General features: G+C 38.8%; 1 protein-coding gene across 1 annotated transcript in view; it reads right to left on the reverse strand.

Annotated features, from left to right (window-relative positions):
• Nucleotides 1-5,658: 5,658 nt before the first annotated feature.
• LOC120869764 (butyrophilin subfamily 1 member A1-like) overlaps nt 5,659-20,284 on the reverse strand; it is a 59,336-nt gene continuing 44,710 nt past the window's right edge. The window contains exons 5-9 of the mRNA XM_040249040.1: nt 9,406-9,426; nt 7,818-7,844; nt 7,243-7,269; nt 6,643-6,669; nt 5,659-6,476 (exon numbers count right to left, since the gene is read on the reverse strand). Of these exons, the coding sequence (XP_040104974.1) occupies nt 5,953-6,476; nt 6,643-6,669; nt 7,243-7,269; nt 7,818-7,844; nt 9,406-9,426 (626 nt within the window). The 3' untranslated portion in view covers nt 5,659-5,952. The remainder of the gene's footprint in view (nt 6,477-6,642; nt 6,670-7,242; nt 7,270-7,817; nt 7,845-9,405; nt 9,427-20,284) is intronic.

Consider the following 20,284-nt stretch of genomic DNA (forward strand, 5'->3'; position numbering starts at 1 on the left):
CTCATTGGAAAAGACTCTGATGCTGGGAGGGATTGGGGGCAGGAGAAGAAGGGGACGACTGAGGATGAGATGGCTGGATGGCATCACTGATTCGATGGACGTGAGTCTGAGTGAACTCCGGGAGTTGCTGATGGACAGGGAGGCCTGGCATGCTGCGATTCATGGGGTCGCAAAGAGTCAGACACGACTGAGCGACTGAACTGAAGTGACTGAACTGAGATGCTTTTCTGGTATTCTTAGTTTCCTGATTATGCAACAGATGTTGGATCCAAGTAACCAAACTGATCACATGGGTCAAAGCCTTTTTTAACTCAATGAAACTATGAGCCATGCTGTGTAGCACCACCCAAGACATATGGGTCATGGTAGAGAGTACTGAGAAAACGTGGTCTACTGGAGAAGGGAATGGCAACCCACTTTTGTATTCTTGCCTTGAGAACCCCATGAATAGTATGAAAAGGCAAAAAGATATGATACTGAAAGATGAACCCCTCAGGTCAGTAGGTGCCCAATATGCTACTGGAGAAGAGTGGAGAAATAACTTCAGAAAGAATGAAGAGATGGAGCCAAAGTGAAAACAATGCCCAGCTGTGGATGTGACTGGTGATGGAAGTAAAATCTGATGCTGTAAAGACCAATATTGCATAGGAACCTGGAATGTTAGGTCCATGAATCAAGGTAAATTAGAAGTGGTCAAACAGGAGATGGCAAGAGTGAACATCAACATTTAGGAATCAGTGAACCTAAATGGACTGTAATGGGTGAATTTGATCCCTTGGGCTTTTGAAAATAGGAGAAAGACCTGGACCAAAGTGAACCTCAGAATCCTTTTCGAGAGATCATCTGGATATGAAAGGCTGAGTAAGGGTCATCTGGAAATCTGATGGAGAGAGACAGAAAGGGACAGGAGATAGGGAGGCAACTGAAAGACACATGCGGCATGAGTCTCTCAAATCCAGATTCTGACCAGGTCTGTGAAGGACTGAATGTAAGGAAATTCTGAGTCCTTTCCCTGTTTTTGGCAAAAGCTACAGTGTCATTCACAGGCCATTGTTTTGGAGAGTCCCCCAGTTTGTTTTGGGCCAAGTTTTTTTCAGGGTCAAAATCTTCCAGTTTCTGAGAATGTAGACAGGAGTGAGTTTGACAGAGGCTCCCGGGATATACCAGAACCCACTCTTAGCCTACCTGCCTTAGAATGGGGTACTGAGAGTCACCAGCTGACACTGTCGCTTTGGTTCCAGTGATCTCTCTGTGCGACTAATGGCACAAAATGGCCAACTGTCTCAACAGTTATATCTGAAGTGAGAGGTGGCCCCTGAGAAACATGGAGCTAAGGCACCATGTGATAGAACCGCGAGGCGAAGACACCATGTGACTTACATGGACAGGCAGACAGACATTCCTGGGAGCTACCAGGTGGCTCACTGGTGATTGCCTGAAACGTGGAAGGTGCTCTTGGGATGGCTCAGAAGCAACACCTAGGCTCCTGTAAATCAATCCAGACCGAAAGGGGGAGAAGTGAAAGTGACAGGGAAGAAGGCTGAGGAACCCGCCTTACGGGTTCCTATTGGGGAGACGGTGGCCAGGGGACAATGGTCTCTGTTTCGCTTCAATCACTATGTGCCTGACACAGTGCTTGGAAGTTGTCTTGCTGGGGGCGGATGCCCTTGTGGCCTGATCTGTTCCATGTCCCCCTTATCTTCATATGGGAGTCTTCATGTGGCAGGTGCCCTAATGGTTTTTAAGTACCTGACCCATGCCCACAATATTGGTTGGCTTAGTCCTCAGTTAGAAAGCAGTCTAAAGGAGAGACCCTCACCTATTTGGGCGGCAGCTACTGGGGCGCAGTGAGCAGTGGGGCCTTTGGAACACACCAGAGGGTAACCCTGGCCAGAGTTCCTCAGTTGCTTCCAGAGCACTTGCTTGTTCGCAGAGGGTCCCTATGAGAATGGAGAAGTGAGGAGGTGGGGGGAGGAGACCCCAAGTCCCCATACAGGCCACCAAGAATGTCATGGTCCAAATGCAGTTTGGAAAAGAATTTCCAGAAATGAGGCAGGATTAGAGGAGAATAAAGTTTATTAGAATGGGAGATGCTGTTAGAACAGTGGGCCAGCTCAAGGGAGAACTGACATTGAATAGGGGTCTTTGGTCCACTTTTATACCCAGGGTACAAGGATGGGATAGGTGTCCTGTGGGTCATTTGCTGATTGGATGAGGCACGTATACTGGGTTGGGGAAGAGTAAGGCAAATACCTTCTCCCTTTGTGGGGTAGGAGGAGAGACAGGTTATACTGCTTAGGAGGACCTGAAATCCATTAATAGTTACGATATGGGGGAGGGAAGGATGGTAAGGGTCTGATTTTTCCATTCTTGCATTCCAAAGCCCTTTTGGTTTTATCTGCTTTTTCAACCTTGGGTCACTGCATTCCTCCCTCTGTTTTTAGGACCAATTCTTTGGCCCCCTTTGGCAAGCCTCAGGCAGGGGATGTGTTATTTTCTTCCTTCCTGCCATCCCCAGGTGGACAGGGTTCTGAACAAAGGCACTTTAGTTTAACAGTCAGGCAGAGGGCCAGGGTTCTCTGAGGCAAATCATTCTGTAGGATTATAATCACAAAAGCAATGAAAGCAAGTCAAAGAAACAGTTTCATCATGGAGTCAGACTTGGCTTCCATGGTTTACTTATTAAGAGGGGGTAGGGGAGTTGGTTTAATTACTGTGAGGACTATCAAATTTGAAATCCATAGGGCAGGGCAAGCTGGCAGACTCTATTTCTTTTGACGGCTTCACTTTTAGGGTTGAAATAATTTAGAGTAGCACTTTCTAGAAAATACAGCAACCTATACAATTTTATAACTTTTACAATAGAAAAGATTTGAGCATTTTATTTAATCAAGAGACTATCACAGAATTAATGTTCCTTGGAACCATACTTTGAGAATTAATAGCTTGTGGTCATTTAAACTAAGAGCTTTAACACCCACCGTTTAACTATACAGTGAGCTTATCAGGTGGTGCTAGTGGTAAAAAAAAACCCACTTGCCAATGCACCAGATGTAAGAGACATGGGTTTGATGCCTGGGTTGGGAAGATTCCCTGGGGAGGGCATGGCAATCCACTCTAGTATTGTTGCCTGGAGAATTCCATGAACAGAAGAGCCTGGTGGGCTTCAGTCCCTGGAGGCACAGAGTTGGGCACAACTGAAGCAACTTAGCATAGCATACATACATTTACTATAACTCTTTGGTCACACTGCTGTTGATTTTACTTCTTTAATCATAAACCTGTAACTGGTCCTCAGCATGAAGTATATGTATCGTGATGCAAATTTGGTCTATATAAATAAGAAAAGAGTGAGTTCATTTAGCAAAAGTTGCCTTGGATTTCTGGAGTTAAAAGACTAGGATTCTAGTTCCACTTCTGGCATCTAGTAAATGCGTGACTTTGGAAAATATTAAAAGTCTGATAACAATATAAATAATCAAAGCCTTGCTTTACTCATCTATAAAAGGATATATAAGGATATTGATAGCTTTAACATGAAACAATGGGTATTAAGTCATGCAGAATTATGAACACTGAAATACAGACATAATTATCCTAAAATTAAGTACTTTACATAAATTCATTAGTCATAGAATTTAAAACTTTTTTCTATGTTGGTTTTCAACTGTTTCATGAAATTTATATAAATGCAGAAATTGTCTGGAGTTTCTGTAACAGGTTTTGGGTTTTTTTTTTTAAGGAATAAATGATCAGATTGTGTTTAACAAAACAAAATAAAAAAGAGTACATTGGCTTGCTATGACTATTAATAGACTATAATAAAGTATCACACATTAATTAACCTCAAACAACTGAAGTTTATTATAACACACTTCTGGGGGCAAGAATTGCGATACTAAGGTGTGGCAGGGCTATGCTCTTTCTGAAGGTGCTGGTGAAGAATCTGTTCCAAGTTTCTCTCCTAGCAGCTGGTATTTTGTTAGCAATCTTGCGCATTCCTTGGCTATGGAAGTAGACTTCAGACTTCACATGGCATTCTCCTTGTGCCTATGTGGATGTCTAAGTTTCTCCCCCTTTTTTAAGGTCAACAGTCTTACTGTATTAGGGATGCACTCTACTCCATCATGACACCTGCAATGACCCTATTTTCAAACAAAGTCACATTCAGAGGTACTGGAAGTAAAGGATTTCACTATGTGAATTTAGGAGAGGTGGTGAGGGAGATGCAGTTTAACCTGTAACCTACAGTATATTCAGAAGGAAATGGGAATCAGAGAAATACAAACACAGTTTTCATATAATTATTTTGAGAAATTTATGAAAGCAGAGTATAAAGGAGGATCTAGAGTTGGTAGAAAATGTATTGTTTTGATTTTTAAGGTGGACAAGATTTTGAAAAACATAATGTTCATGGGGAAAAGCTCGTGCAAAGTCTGAGAGGAACAACTGCAGGATTGAAGTCCAGAGAGCACAGTACAGAATGAATGGAGATAAAGATGGGTTGGTGTTCCTGTGAAGAAAGGGAAATACTTCTGTTAATAACACAGTGAGAGAGGAGTAATGGAGAGGTGGAGATCCAGGTTTGTTATATTTATTATTACAAAGATGAAATAATTGTCTGCTGATTATTGTTATTATTATTAATATTATTTTTCAAAGTGGGAACACGGTCATATATTGAGTATAAGGTGGGAGTAAATTTGAAAGTTGAATAAAAGTAGATTTTTTTAGTGAATGAGAGGATTACTTGTTAGTGCTGGTGTCCAAGTTGTGATAGGTAATCACATATGTAAAGCAGAACCATCTGCTCACATGTGTGGATTTCTATAGCATGTTTAACGGCCAGTATGAGAGATAGGTAATTAGATTTATCCATACTTGGAGGTTTTTTTTCAAGTACATGTGATATAAGGGCAATGAGGCCAGAGATTTTTACTCACTAGTAAGATGATACTTAAAATTATTAACCATGGTAACCACAAAGAAGATAGGAAATAAAGTCAAGAGGGACTGAGGATTCAGGAGAAATTGGAAGACCGTAATGAGACTGACACAATGGAGTAACTGAGCAAGCAAGTACAGGACTTTACATTTCCGGTTTCATCTAACTATTCAACTGTGGATGTTACCTGCTACCATCCTTAAAGGGAGGATGCTGAGTTAGTATTGGAGTCAGTCGCAACAGGCAAAAATAAAACATACAAATGGTTTAAAGATACAAAATTTGTTTCTTACTGGAAGTAATCAGAAAGTGAGCATATAGTAGTTTCATAAAGCTGTCAAAACTCCAGAATCATTCTATTAATATCTTCTTTTCTGTCCATATCATATTACATGATCAGAGATGTTCTTAGAGATCCACCCATCATGCCACATTCCAGCCATCCAAATAGTTAGAGAAAAGAAGAAAATCACATAATTTTCCTTTAAGAACACATTCCAGAGATGATACTGAATGTAGTTATTTAGTTGACAAGTCATGTCCAACTTTTTGCAACCCCACAGACTGCAGCACTCCATGCTTCCTTGTCCCTCCCCATCTCTCAGAGTTTACCCAAGTTCATGTCCATTGACTAGGTGATGTCATCCAACCTCTGTCATCCTCTTCTCCTTCTGCCCTCAATCTTTCCCAGGATCAGGGTTTTTTTCCAAAGAGCCATACAGAATAATTCATTTTAAAATGCACTGGTTTTAATTTAATCACATTCAGCAGGGGATGCTAGGAAATCTCATCTTTCTACTAGACTGTCATAGGCATAGTAATAATAGAGGGACCTATAACTTAGGAAGAAGGGAGAATTAATATGAGAGGCAACCATCAGTGTGTGTATCAGAGCTTCATCTTAGAATAAACCAGTAAAGGAGGAAGAAAAAATAAATTTGTATCTAGTGGGAAGAACTGTAATCATTGTGGAAGGTTAGGCATATGAATTACAGCATCATTGTATTCTACTCCACCTGGACAATGGTGAGATGGCCTGAGTCAGAGGACCAAAGTCTAAACAGTGGTCTTAGGCCACCACAAAATGTTTGTTTGGGAAATGTGTAGATGTGGGATCCATCTCTCATGTTATAGAAAGATACATCTCCAGCCTCGTAATCCAGGAATACCCCCACACGAAGGGGTTTTTCTTTCAGAGTAAGAGAAGTTTCTGGGGATGTGAGGCCCCAGTACTCCCCACTGTAGAACCTAATGGCCCAGAAACCATTCTGCGGTGACACTGTGACTCTCCCCTCCCTTGCTACATTATTCCTACAAACTCCCAGGTCCCAGGAATGTGCATTCTGAACCTCCACCTCCCAGAAATATCTCCCTGAGCTGACATGCAGCTGACCAAGCACACAGGGAAGGGAGACAAATCTCTCTGGGCAGCTGGGAAGATCTTGACATGGTTCTTGCCAGGTTACTCTTCTCCCCTCTTCAGACAGGAAGAGGGCAGGATGGGCAGTGGCTGCATCCAGAGTCAAGTTTACTGCAAAGACAAGAGATCATCAGGTTTCTGGGAAGAGTCTCAGTAGGCTGGGGCCAGAGTTCTGTGAGAGCGCCTCTGGCTCTGGGGAGATCCACTTCCCCTCCCTGGATCTTCCCTGGGACTACCCACAAGGAACAGGGTCTGTCTTGGACAGTGATAGACTCACCAGTCTGGAACTCTTCTTTTCTCCAATCTGCAAGGAACAAATGAACATAGAAATCCACAATCTGACAGAGCTGCCTGTCTGTCCTGAATATTAAGGTAATAAACGCCTTAAGTCAAAAACAACCAAAAAAGGAAAAACAAAAACAAAAAAAAAAACTCTTTTAATATACTTGAACCTCTTTTTACAAGATTTTAAATTATATATGACTTGAAGACCTGTGCCAACCCTATGCTCTCCTCATCCAAAATTCATATAGGATAAATATTTGTAATTTATTTAGGATGTTTGAAAGGAAATATAGGATATGATGGGTCTGACATATAATTTATTATTCACTCTCGATTCCTCAGATTTTAGCAGATGATAACCATTTTACCTACTCTCAAAACATAATGTTATATGCAATTAAATATAATAAAACTACTAAAATGTAATGTTCCAAACGTATTATTATCTGTTAGAATAATGAGTAATCTACTGGATTCATGAAATAAGTCCCTGGAGTTTTTGATTTTCAGCAAATCATTTTGCACACAGTAGATGTTCATTTAAAATATCTTTGATAATAGGATTTTCTTCATCAGAACCCGTGTTGCTCACCAGCATATAATGGTATATCCCTCCATGCTGCAAAAGAACAAAATAGAAAAAACTTTACTTTTATCCTTGCATGTTTCTTTTACTCTTTTTTATTTTATTACAAACAAATATAAGAAATATTTGTCTTTGTTCTATTTCTTCTACTGAATCCTTTGAACTTCCTCTTTCTATCTTATATCCTCATATTCCAATTTTCAAATATGGTGATAAAAATGATCAGGTGGAGGTTAGATAGAAATATAGAAAAAACAATGGTGGCAGGAATAAGAGCATGAAGGAAGGGGCATAGAAGGAAGGAAGGAACAAATGAATGAAAGGGGAGAGGAAGAATTACAGGCTGAGTTATTAGTGGCTTGCACTTCAGAGAGAATTTATTGAAAGCATTGATATTTATAAAGATAATGCTTCCAATGTTGCATTACTTGCACTTTAAGTAATGTATTAACATTTTAAGTAATGTTTAGCATTACATTATTAAACATTTTTGTTGTATTTCTGCATTCTATCCCACTGGCATAGGGTCAGACTCTAAGAAAAGCAGAAGTGAAGGTTTCTGAGAGATAATCATTACTCACAGGACTTGAATTGATCCTTCTTCCTCTCTGGAAGAAAATATACAATCACGTATGTATATATAAACAGATTTTGTTAACATCATAAAGAAGATGTGAGTAATGCTATGCATCTGTCAATATTTGTGTCTGAAATTTGCTAAGTAATGTCCATTTCAAAAGCAATGAAAGAAATGTCTGAAGTTCATTCCATCTGGAAATTTTGCTAAAATTTGAAGAATATAATCTGATATGAAAGGACACCTTGTTGCTGTTCAGTCGCTCAGTCGTGTCTGACTCTTTGAGACCCCATGGACAGGTGCATCCCTGTCCTTCACCATCTCCCAGAGTTTGCTTAAACTCACGTCCATTGAGTCAGTGATGCCATCCAACCATCTCACCCTCTGTTGTCCCCTTCTCCTTCTGCCTTCAATCTTTCCTAACATCAGGGTCTTTTCCCATGAGTTGGGTCTTCATGTCAGGTGGCCAAAGTATTGGAGCTTCAACTTCAGCATTAGTCCTTCTGCTGAATATTCAGGACTGATTTCCTTTAGGGTGGACTGTTTTGATCCTCTTGCTGTCCAGGGGACTCTGAAAGAGTCTTCTCCAGCAACACAGTTCCAAGGCATCAATTCTTTGGTGCTCAGCTTTTTTTTACTGTCCAGCTGTCACATCCATACATGATTACTGGGAAAACCATAGCTTTGACTATACGGACCTTTGCAGGCAAAGTAATGTTTCTAAACAGCATATTTTAATATGCTATTTAGGTTTGTCATAGCTTTTCTTCCAAGGAGCAAGTGTCTTTGAATTTAATGGCTACAGTCACTGTCCTTTTGGAGCCCCAGAAAATAATAATTCTTGAAGTAGGATACTAAAAATAATGTAGAATTATATTAGAAAATAGCCATAGAATTTAGAGATATAATATCAATGAAGTTTATTTGACTGACTGAAAAATATATGTTCACGACCCTGAAGGAAGAGAAATTTGTTGAATTAACTATTAAATGGTTAAAATAAAAATGAGTGTACACTAATAATTTTGGTTGGAAAGAAAAGATGCAAATTCATGTGAAAATATTTTTATACCTTAGATCACTGGAGATTATGGTCAAGCAAAATGTATCAAGGTTACATTTGACATTAGTATATGCAAAGTGTTTAGCAGGTCAACAAAAGAAGAACTTATTCAGATTGCTTTGGAGTCTGCATACTATTCTTAAATTGAAAGAAGATAATATATATATTAAAAATGGGGACTCCATCTCAGAGCACATGAGGAAAAATCAAAGTTAAAGGAGACTTTCTATTGAATGGAAATAAGCACATTCTTCTGAGACTAATCCCTTTCATTGCACCAATTTTTTTCACCAAATGAAGCTATGATAGTTAACAGGAAGATAAAATAAAAGAGAAAGAATAAAAAGTAGAGGAGAGAAGTAAGAGACTTAATATTGGAGGAGTTCAGAAAGTCAAAGAAAATGGAAAAGATAATTTGAAATTCACAAGAATGCAAAAGAAAGACAGCAGTATGTAAGAGGTGAATGTGAAGAAATGAGGAAAACATTTATCTGGAAACATATCTTTTTTAAAAAGTCATAAAACTTACCAATTTCTTTCTTGAGTTGTTCTGAAAAGTATAATAGAAAAACTCGTATAAATTTCAAGGAAAACCAATACAGAAAATGAAAGTGAAAATAAATTTCCATTGTACAGTAGATAGAGAAGATGAATATAATTTAAAAAGAAAAAGAAAAAGAAACAAAAGTCCTGAAAAATACCAAGGAAGCAAATATTTTTATATTGGAAAAATGGTGAAAATTTGTTCTTGCAGATGAAAAATGTTGCCTGACACTTTGGTAAACAGTGAATGTTGCCAACCATGAAGCTATTAGAACCTGATGGTGTACCCTGAGGGGATTCAGGATGGAGAAAAACAAGATATATAGCCTCAGTATCAATGATGCATACCAAAGGAATAATTTCAGTGAGCTGAGTGCTAAGTGTAGAAAGGCGTTAACATCATTAACTTAAGATGCCTGTTTTGTTTTTGTTTTTTTTAATTATTGTTAGAAGTAATCTTGATGTGTTCCACTACAGTTTGTTGTGTTTTTTTTTTTTTCCCAGTTAAAATTCCTAGATATCTTGAATTCTTCCTTATCTCTCTGTAAGAGTTCCTCAGAACTCTCTGAGAGGCTGTATCCCAGGTTTTAGTCCTGAGTAAGGTCCCCAGTAAAATATAACTTGAAACTTTTAGCTTGTGCATTTGTTTTTCAGTCAGCAATTTTTGTTTGGTGACCAACAACAAAAAGACCAAAAACAGACTTTTCTCCTTCATCTGAACTCCACGAGGATCTCTAGCTTTGGTACCAGATGAAGTACCCTTGTGCCCATCTACCTCCTTAGAGTTCCAGACAATTCTGGGTGGATCTTGGGTCTCCTATTATTAACTGATGAGCCTGAGTTTTAATCGGTGGTATTAAATCTCCGGCTGGAGTAGTAGTTTTTCTTTGAAATTTAGTTTCAGGAAGAGATGCCTGGGTGAAAGACAAATGGGAAACTTTTGCTTAGTTGAAAGACACTGAGAGAGTTATCCTCAGTTGAGATACACTGGGAAGATTTTATCGTTTAAGTATAGAATTTGTACTGACAAGTACTTGCTTTGTTGCAAATTAAAGGACATTTCATTATAAAAATGGCCAAATTGAAGCTCTTTTGACATATCCAAATTATGTTTTTGCATGCACAGCTAAAAAAGCGGGCTTGATGGAACATTTTTTCAGAATTCTGACTTTAAAAGGAAAAAAAAATCTGCCATGGAGGAACTTGCATTTTTGTCCCTGTGTCTTTGAGATGTAAATCTACCTGCTCTTCTCAGATATTTTTTCTGTTTTGAGAGCTTGGTCTCTGCCTTCCAGAAGGTACACATATGGCAAGAATTTGGCAGACAGTCAGATAGACTAGGATTCTGAGCAATCTTTTTGTCCGGCTATGCCAATTCTTAGTGAGGAATCTGCCTGCAATGCAGGAGACCAAGTTCGATCCCTGAGTTAGGAAGATCCCCTGGAGAAGGGAATGGCTACCCACTCTAGTATTTTTTCCTGATAGTCTATGGACAGAGGAGCCTGGTGGGCTACAGTGCACGGGGTCACAAAGAGTTGGACACCACTGAGCAACTAACTACATGACAACTCTCAGAAAATTTGTCAGAAGGGGCCCTAACCCATAAGGCCTTTGTCATCTTAACCTTCAGTGCATCTGCCTGTACAATGATGGCCCTTTACTTAGACAAGCTTTGCAAGGAAACATTTAAGATCTTGTGAAGATTGCATCCTTTTTGATCTCTTGTGGAGACATCTTTTGTGTCTTATTGGTTTGAGTTGCTATTAAGATTCTACTCATCAATGGCCAGACAGTGGAGTCTTTAAATTGAAGAAACTTTTAAACTGGTGAATTTTTAGAAAGTTCTTACTATGAACAGCTATTTTATTGGCATCTATAAAAAAGAACAAATTAGAAAGTGGATTAAAAAAACATATAAAATGGGTAAACTAAAAACTCCCTTAGTTTAACACACAAAAAATTTGAGAAGCCTTATATTTGGTCTCAGCTGCCCATCAATCAGTCTTACAAAGGCTAAGAAAACATTAGATCAACTTTTAACTAGGTTGATTAATAGAGGAATAAAAAGCTGAAGGAAAATCTAAAAATTTCTTCCCAACAGGTACAAATTTTAAAGGGCCTCATCCCCAAAAGAGAAATCTTTCCATGGTTATTAAGAAACAGGATTTTTAAAAAATGAACATTAATGTGATTAAAGCAAAAATCTGATGCAATACTACTTAAGGTTTGATAGGCCAAAGGAATCCTTTTATGGTCCTCAATATTGTGTGCATGCATGCTAAGTCGCTTCAGTCCTGTCAGATTCTTTGTTACCCTATGGACTGTAGCCTGCCAGGCTCCTCTGCCCATGGGATTCTCCAGGCAAGAACTTGAGTGGGTGACCATGCTTTCTTCCAGGGGATCTTCCTGACCCTGGGATTGAACCGGCATCTCCTTCAGCTCCTGCATTGCAGGCAGATTCTTTATCACTAAGCCACCACGGAAGCCTCCTAAGCATTAAAGGGCCCCAAATAACTTTACTTTATTTACCCTGTAAGAATAATTACAGAGCTATCTGATAGGCAGTTGGTCACTTGGGGCAAAAATTAGGCCAATTAATCAAGTTAAAAGATTGACAAAAGAACCTTCATCCCTTGGTTCAGTCTCTCACTGAGGATGCTGAAGAATTTATACAAAAGCTGATAATATGGTCAGTGGATAAAAAGAAAAGCTTCTGGTACTCTTTGAAGACCAAGGCTTGTTAATGGGGTCCTAATGAAAATTAAAGTTAAAGATATAAATTGATATAATTGAGATCAAAGTTTATAAAAATTGCTGTATTTAAATGAGCTTCTGTATTTTAAGAATGTTACATCTCTTTTGCCTGATTATATTGTGGGATAGACATTGTGTCTCACTGGGGAGTGCTTCCCCAGCCTGGTATTATAAGACAAGGCATATAAATCTATCCCTCAGGCAATATTAATTACATATACTAAAGGGAACCAATAGGGTCACCTGAATTTATACAATGTAAAATAAAAACTGAGAGCTAATATTTAAGGCTAATAAAAACAGTAATAGGGATTTTTTGCTGTAGGTTTGATTTGTGCACTCAGAAGAAGATCTTTGTTAAATGCTTTGTGCAAATTTTGAGGGATGATACATTTGAACCCTACCGTTCTAGAAGATAGAAGGCTTAATTTTCAGTTTAGTTGGAAATCTAATCAGTGATATAAAATATCAAGTTAAATAAAATATAGTAAGACAAGTCAATGTTTTAACACCATTTAGGTGGCAGACTGGGCTTCCCTAATGGTTCAGTGGTAAAGAACCTGCCTGCTAATGCAGGAGATGGGTATTCAACACCTGGGTCGGGAAGATCCTCTGGAGGAGGAAATGGCTACCAACTAACTCCAGTATTCTTGCCTGGTAAGTCCCGTGGATGGAAGAGCATGGTGGGCTACAGTTGATGGGGTCACAAAACAGTTGGACTGACTTAGCAACTAAACGACAAGAACAGGTGGTAGACCAGTTATTTGGGGAATTTAAAGCAAACCTGTAAGAATCAGAAGGATAAATACAACCTACAATGACCTGAGTCTGAACCTAATTAGCTCAAAAAAGTAGAACCTGAAACCAAAGTTAGAGGAAGGGTCTGGGAGGCAGGGGACTGGGGAGGTCTTTTTAAATTCAAATTGGTGGAAAGGCTTCCTCACCCAAAAAACTAATTCACAACCTCCTCAGGGATTTATCAAGAACAAATACAAATCTTAAATGTCTTTTCCACAAGAAGTATAGCCTTAATCACCTGAGAAAATAAATGTATTTCAATTCTTATTTATAAACTAAAAAGTTTACTCCTTATTGCCAAGTTCTGACTTAAATTGAAAAAAGTAGGGAAAACCACTAGACCCTTCAGATATGACCTGAATCAGATCCCTTATGATTATACACTGGAAGTGAGAAATAGATTCCAGGGATTAGATCTGATAGACAGAGTGCCTGAAGAACTATGGACAGAGGTTTGCGACATTGTACAGGAGGCAGTGATTAAAACCATCCCCAAGAAAAAGAAGTGCAGAAAGGCAAAATGGTTGTCTGAGGAGGGCTTACAAGTAGCTGTGAAAAGAGGGAGAAGGAAAAGGCAAAGGTGAAAAGGAAAGATATAACCAACCATTTGAATTCAGAGTTCCAAAGAATAGCAAGGAAAGATAAGAAAGCCTTCCTGAGCAGAAGATATTAAGAAGAGGTGGCAAGAATACACAGAAAAACTATACAAAAAAGATCTTCATGACCCAGATAATCACAATGGTGTGATCACTCATGGAGCCAGACAGCCTAGAATGTGAAGTCAAGTGGGCCTTAGGAAGCAACACTGCAAACAAAGCTAGTGAAGGTGATGGAATTCCAGTTGAGCTATTTAAAATCCTAAAAGATGATGTTGTGAAAGTTCTACACTCAATATGCCGGCAAATTTGGAAAACTCAGCAGTGGCCACAGGACTGAAAAAGGTCAGTTTTCATTCTAATCTCTAAGAAGGGCAATGCCAAAGAATGCTCAAACTACCATACGATAGCACTCATTTTACACACTAGCAAAGTAATGCTCAAAATTCTCCAAGCCAGGCTTCAATAGCACATGAACCAAGAACTTTCAGATGTTCAAGCTGGATTTAGAAAAGGCAGAGGAACCAGAGATCAAATTGCCAACATCCATTGGATCATTGAAAAAGCAAGAGAGTTGCAGAAAAACATCTGTTTCTGCTTTATTGACTATGCCATAGCCTTTGACTGTGTGGGTCACAATGCTGCTGCTGCTGCTAAGTCACATCAGTCATGTCCAACTCTGTGTGATCCCATAGATGGCACCCCACCAGGCTCCTGTGTCCCTGGGATTCTCCAGGCAAGAATACTGGAGTGGGCTGCCATTTCCTTCTCCAATAAACTGTGGAAAATTCTTAAGGAAATGGGAATACCAGACCACCTGACCTGCCTCCTGATAAATCTGTATGCAGGTCAGGAAGCTACAGTTAGAACTGGACATGGAACAACAGACTGGTTCCAAATGTGGAAAGGAGTATGTCAAAGCTGTATATTGTCACCCTGCTTATGTAACTTATATGCAGAGTACATCATGCGAAATGCTGGGCTGGATGAAGCACAAGATGGAATCCAGATTGCCAAGAGAAATATCAATAACCTCAGATATGCAGATGACACAACCCTTATGGCAGAAAGTGAAGGGGAACTAAAAAGCCTCTTGATGAAAATGAAAGAAGAATGCGAAAAAGTTGGCTTAAAGCTCAACATTTAGAAAACGAAGATCATGGCATCCGGTCCCATCACTTCATGGCAAATAGATGGAGAAACAATCGAAACAGTGAGAGACTTTATTTTCTTGGGCTCCAAAATCACTGCAGATGGTGACTGCAGCCATGAAATTAAAAGATGCTTGCTCCTTGGAAGAAAAGCTATGACCAACCTAGACAGCATAATAAAAAGCAGAGACAATTTTGCCAACAAGGATCTGTCTAGTCAAAGCTCTGGTTTTTCCAGTAGTCATGTATGGATGTGAGAGTTGAGTGCCAAAGAAAGCTGAGTGCCAAAGAACTGATGCTTTTGAACTGTGGTGTTGAGATTCTTGAGAGTTCCTTGGACAGCAAGGAGATCCAACCAGTCCATCCTAAAGGAAATCAGTCCTGAATATTCCTTGGAAAGACTGATGCTGAAGCTGAAACTCCAATACTTTGGCCACCTGATGGAAAGAACTGACTCTTTTGAAAAGATCCTGATGCTGGGAAAGATTGAAAGCAGGAGGAGAAGGGGACAACAGAGGATGAGAAGGTTGGATGACATCACTGACTCGATAGACATGACCTTGAGTAAACTCCAGGAGTTGGTGATGGACAGGGAGGCCTGGTATGCTGCAGTCCATGGGGTTGCAAAGAGTCGGACACGACTGAGCTACTTAGCTGAACCAACAATATTTATATTTAATATTTGATTTATGACTAAATTTGAAAGTGAAGCTATGAGATCTATAGTTCTGTCAGTTTATATGTATGTGTGTACTATACATATGCTGTGTCTCTACCTTCAGATAGTATTCAGTTCAGTTCAGTCGCTCAGTTGTGTCCAACTCTTTGTGACCCCATGAATCGCAGCACGCCAGGCCTCCCTGTCCATCACCAACTCCCAGAGTTCACTCAGACTCATGTCCATCAAGTCAGTGATGCCATCCAGCCATCTCATCCTCTGTCATCCCCTTCTCCTCCTGCCCCCAATCCCTCCCAGCATCAGAGTCTTTTCCAATGAGTCAACTCTTCGCATGAGGTGGCCAAAGTACTGGAGTTTCAGCTTTAGCATCATTCCTTCCAGAGAAATCCCAGGGCTGATCTCCTTCAGAATGGGCTGGTTGGATCTCCTTGCAGTTCAAGGGACTCTCAAGGGTCTTCTCCAACAACACAATTCAAAAGCATCAATTCTTTGGGGCTCAGCCTTCTTCACAGTCCAACTCTCACATCCATACATGACTACTGGAAAAACCATAGCCTTGACTAGACGGACCTTAGTCGGCAAAGTAATGTCTCTGCTCTTAAATATGCTATCTAGGTTGGTCATAACTTTTCTTCCAAGGAGTAATATCAACATTAAATTATTAAAGAACTCTTTAATTGACTTAAAAGTAGATGGTTACAAATTAAATATAAAGGAAACTGGCTCAGGTAATTTTAGATTCATGTGATCAGTATTAATTTAATATCAGGTATTAAAGTTACTTTAGGCTTTTAATGATATGGACAGGGTTTTGGAGTCATCAATATTGAGTATGATACCCTTTTGTACCTAGGTTTACTGTAAGTCATTAAGTTCATGTTATTTCTATTGCAAAGTTTGTCAGCAAGAAAAATAACTTGGTGTGATGATATTTTTATAAAGTATAAAATAAAAGTAAATGAGATTAGAATTTTCATTGAAATCTAAGAGTAATTGTTTTGGTATGTGTAAAATAGTTTTGCCAGATAAAATGTTAGTCATGATAAGTTAAACAATGGGAAATCACTGAATACTTAGATCATTCATTTAAGATACAATAATGGAACACTGACTACTAAACGTTTTTACATTTATCTGCTTTGTCTTCTTATGAGAAGAAAACTAATGATGATTGGATTTATTAGACATGTGTTTTGTACCACACTAAGGAAAAAAATTGTGCTGGGAGAAGAGGTATGTTTCTAGAAGATATGGAATATTTTTAAGTTTGCCAGTCAAGAAATTCTGGTATGGCAAACAGTTCACAATTACGTGCTTGTTGACTTTCACTAGAGGTTAAGGTTTTTAAGGGTTAACATTATAATTTGTGTAATTAAAGTTACTGGGATGACAAGTGAAACATTTCACTATGTGAGGAAAGTAGGAGGTTCAGGAAAAGAAAGTTTGAAAACTGGGGATGTATTTTGTTAAGGGGAAAAACATGATTTTGTCCTAAAGCTGGTTATTCCTAAATGAGGACGTCAGAGTGTTAGTCGCTCAGTTGTTTCTGACTCTTTGTGACCCCATGGACTGTAGCCCACAGGCCTCTCTGTCCATGGAATTCTCCAGGAAAGAATTCTGGAGAGGGTAGATATTCCCTTCTTCAGGGGATCTTCCCAAGCCAGGGATTGAACCCAGGTCTTCTGCATTGCAGGCAGATTCTGTACCATCTGAATCGCCAGGGAAAAGAGGCTAAATGGGGAAAGGGGGGGGTGGGGCGGGGGCTTAACAAATGTAGATACAGAAAGCTGTGAAAAATGATTCCCGAAAAAATAATTTTGTACATGTTAAGGCTGGAGTAGAATTGGATTTATTAAGTAAATAAATTATGTTCTTGAGGTCAAACTGGGTCAGGAGAGGAGTTTTCTCTTTCTGTTAAGAGAACAAAGATTTTTGGAATGCTGAGCTACGCCTGATAGCAGATTGTGAATTTCTTTGCCTTCTAAATGTTCTGCCTTAAAATATTTTATTGTCACTTTGGTTAGATAAATAAATATTGATTTACAGTTTCTTATGATCCTATTTGACCAAGTTTTTTAGAACTTTTTGATACCTTTGACAAAGTTACCCAAGGAAAAGACAGAAAAAATTACTATGGCAAGAAAGAAAATAAACCTGGGAAAAGGTATGTAAATTATCTGTACAAGTGAGAGCAGACTTTAGCAAATGGTCAAGGGCATTGGAAGCGTGAACTTGAAGTCCACACTGGACCAGGCTTTGAAAAGACAATGAAGAAAGAAATATGAAACAAATTCACAAGCAAAACTTCAAGTTAGAATGGGAGACATTCAAAAGAACTGTGAGCCAATAAGTGGCTAATCCATAAAAATGTTGATTTTGAAAAGTTGTGTGGCTATAAAAGAACATCAGAAATAATTTGCCAGCTTCATTCTGAAATTCTTCTACAAAATAAAAAGAGCTATGTAAATATTATTGAAAATAAATTCCATGAAAATAAATGTAAAGAAAATTAAACATATTATATTTGAAATGCACAGTTTCCATTAAACACATGCCAGAATGAAGCCTATCTTAGCTCAGTTACATGAAAGGAAGGATGGCAAAGTATTACATGGCAGGGGAAGTGAAAGTGTTAGTAACTCAGTCGGGTCCAACTCTTAGTGACCCCAGGAGGTGTAGCCCACCAGGCTCCCCTATCATGGGATTCTCCAGGCAAGAATACTGGAGTGGATTGCTGTTCTCTTCTCTGGGGGATCTTCCCGACCTAAGGATCTAACCCAGGTCTGCTGCATCACAGGCAGATTCTTTATAGTGCGAGCCATCAGGGAGGCCCGCATGGCAGGGAAGGGGGTTCAAATAAACAGAACTGAACCTGACTCAGAGAAAGTGAACATATCAGAAATGTTAAAAATACCAAAACTCCACAAGTACATGGTTAATAATATTCACTAGACAGAAAGGATATCTCTCCCTGGATTGCAAAGGCAAGAGAAATCATATGAGTGACATGGGGGAAACTGAAGAGAAAATGAAGATTTCACACTTCAGTTAGATAATGACAATGAGAATAAATTATGGAACAGTGAATGGATGTCGGGGTGGAGGAAGCTGATCATTGACAAATACAGAGATCTAAGTAGCAGATTAAACAGTGACTAGGAACAGAATGAAATACCCTTTGTTATTGATTGAAAAGTTACCTTTTCTCTATGCTTCTGGAATAACGAATTATTTCCCTAACAGTCTTCTACCTTAGCCATGTAAATGTGCATTGTTAACAACATGTGCATGTTTAACACATTTAATGTATTAAAATTTTTTCCAGTATTAATTCCTTTGATATTCAGTCTCTAACATGACTGTGAAGTTAGATTTTATTCAAGGGAAACCTGTATCCTCTTAAAATGACCTTAGACGGCTCTTATGGCTTGCTCACTTGCTGGTTTAATGAGATGTTCCCAAGTCATTATTATGTTCCCCATGTGACCTGGAAATGGCACAATTTTTTGAGAGATTTTCTTTCTTTTCCTGACCTACGGTTTATAGAGATCATGTTCTTGGCCATGGGGCTTTGGCCATGGGGGCTGTAATTGCTGGAGGATGATCAAAATACTTGGATATATTCAGTAAAACAAAATATATGTGTATCTCTCTATACATCTAAACTATATTATTGACTTGCCTTTTACCTGTTCTTTCTTGTTTGAAAAATAAAAGGAAGAAAAAAAAATCAATTTACCAGAATGAAAGTACAACATCAGGAATAGAGATGATCAACAATTTGAAAACATCCATAGTTTGTTTCAAAATGACCAATATTTCTGAGAATTAAAAGTTTCTGTAAGTTTTTGAATTCCGTGAAACAAGTCATAAGCAATGTGTACATCACTCAGTTCTTAGTGCAAAAGAAGTTATGATAGGAAATGACACTGTGAGAGGGAGTAGGTGATATGTCCTCTGGAATAAAAATGACAATCATTGCTCTTTCCTTGGACCTTCTACCTTTTTCAGAGTAAACTACAAACACTTTGTATCCACAAAAGAGGCTACTCAGAAAGTGATAAAGATGCATGGAGGCAAAGCATCCATATGACCAGAACTGTGTCTGTAGCAGCAGTCATATGAAGCCTGCTGCGCACATTCAAGAGATATAGTCCCCAATTCCATCCAATCTGAAAACATAAAAAAGTGATCGAGAAACACTGTTATAATGCTGCTGCTGCTAAGTCACTGCAGTCATGTCCGACTTTGTGCGACCCCATAGACGGGAGCCAATCAGGTTCCCCCATCCCTAGGATTTTCCAGGCAAGAGTACTGGAGTGGGTTGCCATTGCCTTCTCTGACTGTTACAATGAGGATGGTAAAATTTTGGAAACATCATAGGCTATTACCTTCTCTTCCTGTTTACATGAAAAATTCAGAATACAGATATGTATTATCAGAGAACATTTCTGAAGAAAGTACTTCTAAATACATCAAAGAATTGCATTTGTAGAGTTGCTATTATGCAAATCAAAGTGCAAAAATAGAAATAATTATAATGGTTGGTAGAAAAAGATGCAAGGAAACTTTGTGTGAAGTATATACTTGAGAATGCTTTGTACTATGATCAACGGCAGTGGAAAACTGAGACTCAACCTTTCCTTTTACCAAAGGATGACATCAGAATTGACTTACCTTTCACAAGGCAAATACAGCAAAACTTACTGAATAAGTAATTTAACAAAGTTTGGGGAAATATCAGTTGCATAAACTCTTATTTCCCGAGTTAGTCCTAATATTTGAAATTTGTGACAAAGGTCCAAAGATTTGGTGTCTTCAGAAATACATACAGGGTATAAACCAGGTGGGGAAAATTGAGCCACATGTGAAGATGGCAGACATCAC

The sequence above is a fragment of the Oryx dammah genome, unplaced genomic scaffold (genome assembly GCF_014754425.2).
Source record: "Oryx dammah isolate SB20612 unplaced genomic scaffold, SCBI_Odam_1.1 HiC_scaffold_11, whole genome shotgun sequence".
Taxonomy (NCBI): domain Eukaryota; kingdom Metazoa; phylum Chordata; class Mammalia; order Artiodactyla; family Bovidae; genus Oryx; species Oryx dammah.